The 8,980-nt window shown below is 45.5% G+C and overlaps 1 protein-coding gene across 1 annotated transcript in view; it reads right to left on the reverse strand.

The window, feature by feature from the left end:
- Window positions 1-5,054, reverse strand: part of Gmnn (geminin DNA replication inhibitor) — an 11,947-nt gene extending 6,893 nt beyond the window's left edge. Inside the window, exons 1-3 of the mRNA XM_021215840.1 lie at window positions 4,929-5,054; window positions 3,303-3,360; window positions 816-893 (exon numbers count right to left, since the gene is read on the reverse strand). Coding sequence (XP_021071499.1) covers window positions 816-893; window positions 3,303-3,353 — 129 coding nt within the window. The 5' untranslated portion in view covers window positions 3,354-3,360; window positions 4,929-5,054. The remainder of the gene's footprint in view (window positions 1-815; window positions 894-3,302; window positions 3,361-4,928) is intronic.
- Window positions 5,055-8,980: the final 3,926 nt, after the last annotated feature.

Consider the following 8,980-nt stretch of genomic DNA (forward strand, 5'->3'; position numbering starts at 1 on the left):
ACCACCACCACCACCACCACCACCACGGAGGAACAAGTCAGTGAACCCAAGAAATGGAATCTTCGTCGAAACCGTCCCCTGTTGGACTTTGTATCCATGGAAGAACTGAATGATATGGATGATTAAGACAGTGAAGATGATAATGACTGGAGACCTACTGTAGTAAAGAGAAAGGGGAGATCGGCATCTCAGAAGGAGGGCAGTGATGGCGACAATGAGGATGATGAAGATGAGGGAAGTGGGAGTGAGGAAGATGAGAACGATGAGGGCAATGATGAAGATCATAGCAGCCCTGCTAGGGAAGCAGGTGGCAAGAAGAAGAAGAAAGTTCTTAGCAGAAACAGTGCTGATGAGGAACTGACCAATGATCGCCTGACCCTATCTCAGAGCAAGAGTAATGAGGACTCTGATTCCTCAGAAGAGTCAAAACTGGAGTTCTCAGAAAACGGACCACATTCTGATTTGCTGTGTTTGTCTTGGAGATAATAGTGAAGATGCAGATGAAATAATTCAGTGTGACAATTGTGGCATTACAGTTCATAAAGGTTGTTATGGAGTCGATGGGGAGAGTGACTCTATCATGAGTTCGGCTTCTGAAAACTCCACTGAGCCTTGGTTGAAAGAAAGAAAGAAAGAAAGAAAGAAAGAAAGAAAGAAAGAAAGAAAGAAAGAAAGAGGAAGGAAGGAAGGAAGGAAGGAAGGAAGGAAGGAAGGAAGGAAGGAAGGAAGGAAGATAGATAAGTTTTTAAGAAAGTCGGGGAAATGTCTAGTACTGACTGGCCCACAGCCCACCCACCCTAGTCCTGTACACATACCTCATTTTCTCTGCCAACAAGAGATCCATCTGCAGAAGGCTGGATCATCTTCAGCGTCCTCCTTGGGACAGGACTATTCTAAAAGTCAAGATGATTCATTATCTGGTTACAGCTGTATGATTACTTTCTGAGTTTTTATATATTAGACTTAGTCTTACTAGAATTTGAAAGGAAAAAAAATCACTAAGAACACAAAAATTGGCCTGCTATATATACATAAAATCTTACAGTGCTGTATCCAAACAAGACATTGGCTTTAATCAATCAGCAGATTGATTAATCTTATCTCCCAAGATTATAATAAAGCTTGAAGAAATTGTTAATGGGCCCTACAATCCAAACCAGATACACATAACTTCTCATTCTGATACATATTCTCACTGTAATCACAGTCAACTTATCTTAGGTAAAACACATGTAACATACTTTCTGTGGTGGCATTGATAGTCCAAACACTATACGACAAATTCACAAAAAAAAAAAAAAAAAAAAAAAAACTTTAAAAAAAGGAATCTTCCAAATTTGGAATTTACAAAACTCTACTTACAAGAGGTAAACACTGAGAGAAGAGGTAAGTTAAACCACAAAATACTTTCTCTAATAAGAAAGATTCATCTTAGAACTCTAAATATTCCCAAACAGTAATGGACATTTGTAAAAAAAAAAAACACTGCTGGTTAATTTTTATCAAAAAACAAAAAACAAAAGCAAAACAAAACAAAAAAGGACCATATCTGGGAAGAGGGAATCTCAGCTTCTCAGCTGTTGAAATGCTCTTATCACAATGGCCTATAGACAAGATGGGGGGGGGGGACCACATTTTCTTGATTGATTGTCGATGTGAAAGGCTCAGCTGTTGCTGGTGTTATCCCTGGGGTTGGGAGAAGCCACTAAGTGAGGAGCGTTCCTGCATGGCCTATGCTTCAGTGCCTGCCTTGAATTCCTGTTCTGCCCTCTCAAGTGTCAGACCGTGACTTTCGAGAGCTGGAAACTGAAATAAATTCTCCTCCTGTTTGTTTCTGCTCATGGTGGGTTTGTTGCTGTTTTGGTTTTTCTGAGACTGGATTTCTCTGTGCAGCTGTGGCTATCCTGGAACTCACTCTGTAGATCAGGCTGGCCTTGAACTCACAGAGATCCACCTGCTTATTTATACTTCCTGAGTGCTAGGACTAAAGGTATGTCACCGTGCCTGACACAAGGAATGCAACTTTTAGCAATACACTGTAGGTGGAACTGTAAGTGGGAACAAATGCAAGTGTGGATAATGGTAGCCCCTCGGCTATCACCACAGTAGAAGCAGTTTTGCTACAAGTCCATTCATTAGGACATTGATAAAATGTCTGTGCTTTAGGCATATTAAAATACTCTGGTCCAGATTGGTGGCACAAACCTGTAATCCCAGCACTTGGTAGGCTGAGGCAGGCAGAACTCTCTTGCGTTCAAGGCCAGCCAGATGTCTACATCACAGCGAGTGCCACACTAACCAGGGCCACTTACCGAGAACCTATATCAAAAAATAAACAACAGTAACAAAAACAAGCCAGACTTGGTGGCATACACCTTTAATCCTGGCACTTGGAAGGCAGAGGTAGGTGAATTTCTATGAATTTCAGGATAACCATGGCTATAAGTAAGACCTTGCCTCAAATCAAGCCCCTCCCAAAAAAGAAAAAAAAAGAAAAAAAAAGAAAAAAAAAAAAACCTTCTAAAATGTCCAAGCTATTATTTTAAAAACAAGTTGCCTTCTTTATGATATGTAAATAGTCCCTGTATAATTCCTGATTTGAAAGTTTTATTTGGGGAAAAAAAAAATCATTAGTTATACTGCCACCATGGGACAGCAAACAATGGTAAGTACTTAAGCAAGGTTAGCAAGAACATGACACCACACCATCGTGAGAAAGTTACTGTGCTTCACATGACTGCGTTCACCTTTCCCACGGTAAAGTTTCTACTGTTGATTATCTCACTATGCAACTGAGGGACGAATGCCAGCTGCCACGAGAACAAATATTATAACAACATTTCAGATACAATGTAGATTACAGATTAATCAAGTCTCCGAACAGAAGAAAATAAAACTAAATACTTGATGTTGATAATGGTCCAAGAAGCCAACCCCCCAGTGGCTGTCATGCTCATGTTTGCACACAACACTTCCACAGCTTCCACTTCATAGATGTAAGCTTTCTAAAAGATAGCCCACGGGATGTATACTACTATATCCTTTTCTCTAAACACATAGTGCACAGAACAGCAGACTTCTAGACTCCCAGTTTCATGCATATATTTAAATCTTAACCTTTCAGAAAACAATCCGATATTCTGCAAACCCCCTTCCTAAAAACATGTACAAGAGCACACTCAGTTTACTCCGGCACTTGAGGAAATAATTTCAGCCCCCCGGGGTTTAGGGATAGCCTGGGCAATACAACAAAACTTCACCTCTTAATTAAATCATGCATACTTTAGTGCTCCATTACATACCTTCACATTCTCTTGGGCTCCCTCCTGTTTCTGCTTCATACTGAGATTCATTTTTCAGCTGGCAAAGCACAAGAAAAAAAAAGTGATTTAAATATGATCTATATCTGAAGGCAGAACTTAGATATCTAATTTTTGTTTTGTTTTGTTTTTTTGAGACAGGGTTTCTCTGTGTAGCCCTGGCTGTCCTGGAACTCACTTTGTAGACCAGGCCAGCCTCGAATTCAGAAATCCGCCTGCCTCTGCCTCCCAAGTGCTGGGATCAAAGGCATGCGCCAACGCTGCCCAGCTATAATTTTTTTTTAGAAAACTATTTATACCACAAAAATCTTACTACTTTATGGTAGAACCACCATCTGTAACAAGGGCACGGTGTCCTGTACAAACTACAGGGATCTCAAAAAGATCTGAGAAAGGGGCATTGGGAAAAGCCAAACAGACACTTGGGCCAGTTCAGATCCAACCTAAAGGACAGCATCATGCACGTGCCTGCAATCCTGGAATGTGGTGGAATAGCCTATGGGAGCCTAGGCTACATTGCCAAGATCCTGTCTCAAACAAAAACAAACAAAAACCCAAGATCTTTTGGCTCCAACTAAGACGTAGTTCAGTGAGTACAGTGCATAACTAGCATGCACAAAGGCTCAGCTCAGTTCCCGGTACTGCATAACCAGGCACAGTGGCACATAAGTCCATAATACCAGCAGCTGGGCAACAGGAGAACCAGAATTTAAGGTTATCGTCAGCTATGTAGCAAACCCAAGACCAAGCTGTATTTAAAAGGAGGCTATGGGAAACAGTGCTTAAACTGCACCCCACACCTGTCACTTACATATAATTAAAAATTTACACTGTGCCCTGGCACTCACAAATGTATGCAAATATAAACAACTTACAGCCCAGCCAGAGTGGTGTTCTGTTATTCCTAGTCTACTTCAAGTCAATAAAACCCGATCGGAAACCTATTCGCAGGAACCTTGGTGTATTTCTTCCAATGGCTAAGTAGGCAAAGCTGACCTTGAACTCCTATACCTCCCGCCTCAACCTCCTGGGTGCAGGAGACTGAGCACTGCCACCAGGCCCTGACTTGGATAACGCAGGCAGTGGCCCAAAATCCTGTTACCATTAGTGAGTCGTGAGCAGAGACAGTGTCTGAGAACCTACTATCACCTCCAGCGGCACCACTGGGCTGGCAGACGCGGGACTCAATGCCCTTGTCCCAGGAGCAGCGTCTGCTGCAGTTGGTGAGCACTCCAGAGGGACCTACACCCAGTTCAACCCCTAGCCATGCCATCATCCGCGACTAAGCGACTGCAAATGTCCCCGGGCGCGCCGGCCCCGCCCAACGCGGCGCGCGCCAGCCAATAGGAAGAGCGAACACCAGAGCGCGCCAAAACCGACCCCGCCAATGGCGCAGGCCCTCAGCTCAGCTCGCCCAGCTTTGCCTGGTCGTCGGGCCGAGATTCGGGTCCTTTCTAAGTCCCCAGACTCGGGTCCCTTCAAATCGTCGCCTCCCCGGGCCGGTTCCCCGTGGCTGTGAAGCAGGCCCGGCATTTGGGCCAGCCCGGCGATCCCGCTGCCGGAGTTGCCCTCGCCCCCGTCCCCGGTCCCCCGCGCCCTCGGACTCACAGACAGCAATGCTCAGTTTCCCAGCGAGCGTGAGAGCCGCACAAGGCCCTGGCACCACACCGGGCCCAACGGCGCCAGCACGACCCGAACCTGCAGACTAACCCGCCGACCCGGTCGCTGACGCGCCGAGAGGCGGAGCCTCGGCATTCAGCCAATCGCCTCTCGCCGCCGCCCACCGCGCCCGTGGCTCCCGTGCGCCTGCGCAGCCGGCCACCGTGCAGGCAGTCTCTGGAAGAGGTCACCAGGATTCCTCTTGGCTTACGGGTGTGTGACCTCTGACCTTGCCCTCTGACCCTCTGCTTCCCGCTCCAAGTTGCTGTATTCTGCCGGCGAGGACCAAAGAGACCTACTCCCACTAGCGGCAAACACGAGGATATACATATATTTTTTCCTAAGGTATTTTATTTGTGTATGTTTAGTTTTTAATATACATACATGCAAACATGCATACCTAAACACACATATAGGTGCGCGCACACTAAAGGAAATAAATAAACGGACGAAACGTGATGACTCGAAAGTCACACTGTGTCAGTAACTAGAAAGAAACAGCAAGGGCCCACTTCAAGCTAACAAAAAACGTTGAAGCTGAGGACATTTTAACTCTATACTTAAGACAGATGAATCTTACTGTATTTGAACTAGACCTCAACGGACTGGCAAGATGGCTCAATGGTTGTGAGCATTTGTTCTTGCACGGGACAAACCTGGGTTTGGTTCCAAGCACCCACGTGGTGGCTCACAACCATCCATAGCCCTAATTCCAGGGGATCTGATGTCCTTCATGGACACCAAGATGAATATGCATCACACAGACAACTTCGAAAAACCTAAACTGTACCTCAATAAATCTAAACAAAGGAGGGAGGGCTGCAATACAAGGAATCTCTAGAAAGGACTTCCTGAATGGCTATATAAATATAAGTTTAAAGCCAGCCAGGTTACATAGACAGAATGCAGTAGGGCTGCTAACACCAGCCCCCCCCCCCCCCACACACACACACCTTATCAGGCAATAACAATTTAGAAGGAAACAGAACTTGGGTCGAGGGAACCCCAGTGGCCTAGAGGCTGAGAAAAGTCAATGTATTTGTTACCTTACTTGTTGCCCGGACCAATACCTGACCAGTGCAACTTAAGGAAGGGTTTGTCAGGGCTCACAATTTAAGGTTGGGGGCTGTGAAGATTGTCATGCTACTGTCTCCAGGCTTCAGTGGAGTGTTTGCGACAGCTTGTCCTGGTAGAAGAGCACTGGCTGTTTGGGTGTCTGTCCTGGTACTACAGCTGTCGAGGGTAGTAAGGGAGACATCAGTAGCTGTCAACTAGGGAATCAAGTCGCTTTGTCCCCTGACATTTTTGTTTCTTTACAGAAACATGAACATGAGGAACGTGTCCAGTAAGAACTTAAGGCACCATCATGACCACTGATGGTGATTTTTACAGATTTGGTGATGGGTGAGTTACTAGAACTCCGAGGCAAGTGTTCTCTACCCGTGACCCAGCCCACTGGTGCACGTGTGTCCCCTTACGATCTTCCTACTCAGCTCCCTGAGTGCTACCACTGCATTTAGGCATCACCACCTACTCCAAGCCCAGGGAGAAGCAAGTGTCTGTCATCTGTCTCAACTGTGAAGCCTGGTGCATTTCACAAGTTGAGCAGAATCAGGAAGCCAAAGCCTTCTGCTCCTGTAGTGTCTCACCTGCGCCCTCTACTGGTAAAATGCTGCACTAGCAGCAAAGGGGAAAAAAAAGAGTACTAAGCCATTTTCCTTTTTAAAATGTATTAGCACGCTCTGTGTGTGTGTGTGTGTGTGTGTGTGTGTGTGTGTGTGTGTGTGTGTGTGTGTGTGTGTGTGTAAACTTATTTGCTTCTATGTTCGAGGGGGAGGGTCAGAGGACAACCCATAGGAATCTGTCCTTTCCTTCTGCCCGGTAGTGTCAGGAGTCAAACTCAGGTGGTGAGAGACTTGGCAGAAAATCCTGACCAGAGCATTTTTTTAAAGACCAGGCCAAATAAGGACTTTATAGCTGAGAGGCAACAGATAAATCATTTACCAGAGATGTAACTCTTCCCAGGGTTCATATTCCCACCCCTTTGTTTGTTTGTTTGTTTTTCCAGACAGGGTTTCTGTTTTGTTTTGTTTTGTTGGTTTTTTCCAGACAGGGTTTCTCTGTGTAGCCCTGGCTGTCCTGGAACTCACTTTGTGGACCAGGCTGGCCTCGAACTTAGAAATCCGCCTGTCTCTGCCTCCCGAGTGCTGGGATTAAAGTGCGCCACCACTGCCCAGCTCTTTAATTTTTATATATACATATTTTTTGAGATAGGTCCCCAAGTTGACCTCAAACTCTCAATCCGCCAGTCTGGGCCACTGGAGTGCTGGAACTCTCATCACTCTCCTGAACACCCAGCCAAGTTCAGGTGGGAATTATTTAAGTTTTCTTGCACACGTTTTTTCATTTTCTCTCCAAAATGAAAATGAACAAAATATCAACATAGTTTTTAAAGATGCAAATGGGGAACAGAGAGATGACTCGGGGGTTAAGAAGACTTCCAGAGGACTTGGGTTCTACACCCAGCTCACAGCAGTCACTCCAGCTCCAGAGGAAATGACACTTTCTTCTGGCTTTCCACAGGCACTGCGTGTACTTGGTGCACAGACATGCACGAAGGCATATCGCCCTTACACATAAAATCTCAAAAAATTGAAAGTACAAATTCCTTCAAGCCCAAGAAATAGTCTCTAACTGCACTTAAGAAAGACAATTAAGGGGGGAGGAGGCCCTGGAGAGATGGCTCAGCAGTTAAGAGCACTGACTGCTCTTCCAGAGGTCCTGAGTTCAATTCCCAACAACCACATGGTGGCTCATAACCATCTGTAATGGGATCCGATGCCCTCTTCTGGTGTGTCTGAAGACAGCTACGGTGTACTCACATATATAAAATAAATAAAATCTTTATTAGAAAAGAAGAGGAAATTAGGAGTTGGGCATGGTGTCGCACACCATTGACCTCAGTGTCTGGGAGGCAGAGGCAGGAGAGCTAGAGTCAGCCTGCTCTACAGAGTGAGATCCAGAACAGTCAGGGCCACAGAGAAAGACCCTGTCTCAAAAGAAAAGCAGAGAAAGAAACAAACAAATGTAGGTCTGGAGATGGCTCAGTGGCTAAGAGCATACACCACTCTAGCAAACAGCCTGGCTTTAATTCCCAGCACCCACACTGGGCAGCTCAGAACCGCATGTGGCTCCAGTTCAAGTGGATCTGACATCACTAGCCTCCGAGGGTACCTGAACTCATGTTCACATCCTCATCTGTGACGGTCCCCATCTGTAATCCCAACACTCAGAAAGCTGAGTCAGGAGAATTGGAAGAGCTCAGGCTGGCCTAGAGCTCCTCCTGCTGCAGCCTTCTGAATGCTGCCATGACAAACCGGAGCAGTTGTTGTGGGGTTTTTTGAGATGAAGGCTCACTACTGTGAGCCCAGGCTGGCCTTGGCCTCTCTTCTTACCCACCCTCCCAGTGTTGGCATTGTTCTTGTTGTGGTGCCACAGCCCTAAGTTAACAGATCTGTGTTGGAGGATATTTGATCACACGGTGAACCCTAAGATTGTGTTATTTACTGCAAAATCTGTTTCTGGTTGTGGTGTGGCTCAGTCCTTAGCATACCAGACACCTTTAATCCATCTGATTGGAATACAGACACACTCTTAGTACACACCTTTAATTCGAAACAGTGAAGGTAACGTTAGTTTGTAGAAGAAAGCAGCCATGTTTGAAAGTGATGTCTAGGGGGCTGGTGAGATGGCTCAGCGGGTAAGAGCACCGACTGCTCTTCCTAAAGGTCCTGAGTTCAAATCCCAGCAACCATATGGTGGCTCACAACCATCCGTAACAAGATCTGATGCCCTCTTCTGGAGTGTCTGAAGTCAGCTACAGTGTACTTACATATAATAAATAAATAAATCTTTAAAAAAAAAAAAAAGAAAGAAAAGAAAGTGATGTCTAATTGAGTGGCAGACAAAGAGATGAATCAGAGGAAGTTTTGACAGAATAG

This window comes from Mus pahari, chromosome 16, assembly GCF_900095145.1.
Source record: "Mus pahari chromosome 16, PAHARI_EIJ_v1.1, whole genome shotgun sequence".
NCBI classification, from domain to species: domain Eukaryota; kingdom Metazoa; phylum Chordata; class Mammalia; order Rodentia; family Muridae; genus Mus; species Mus pahari.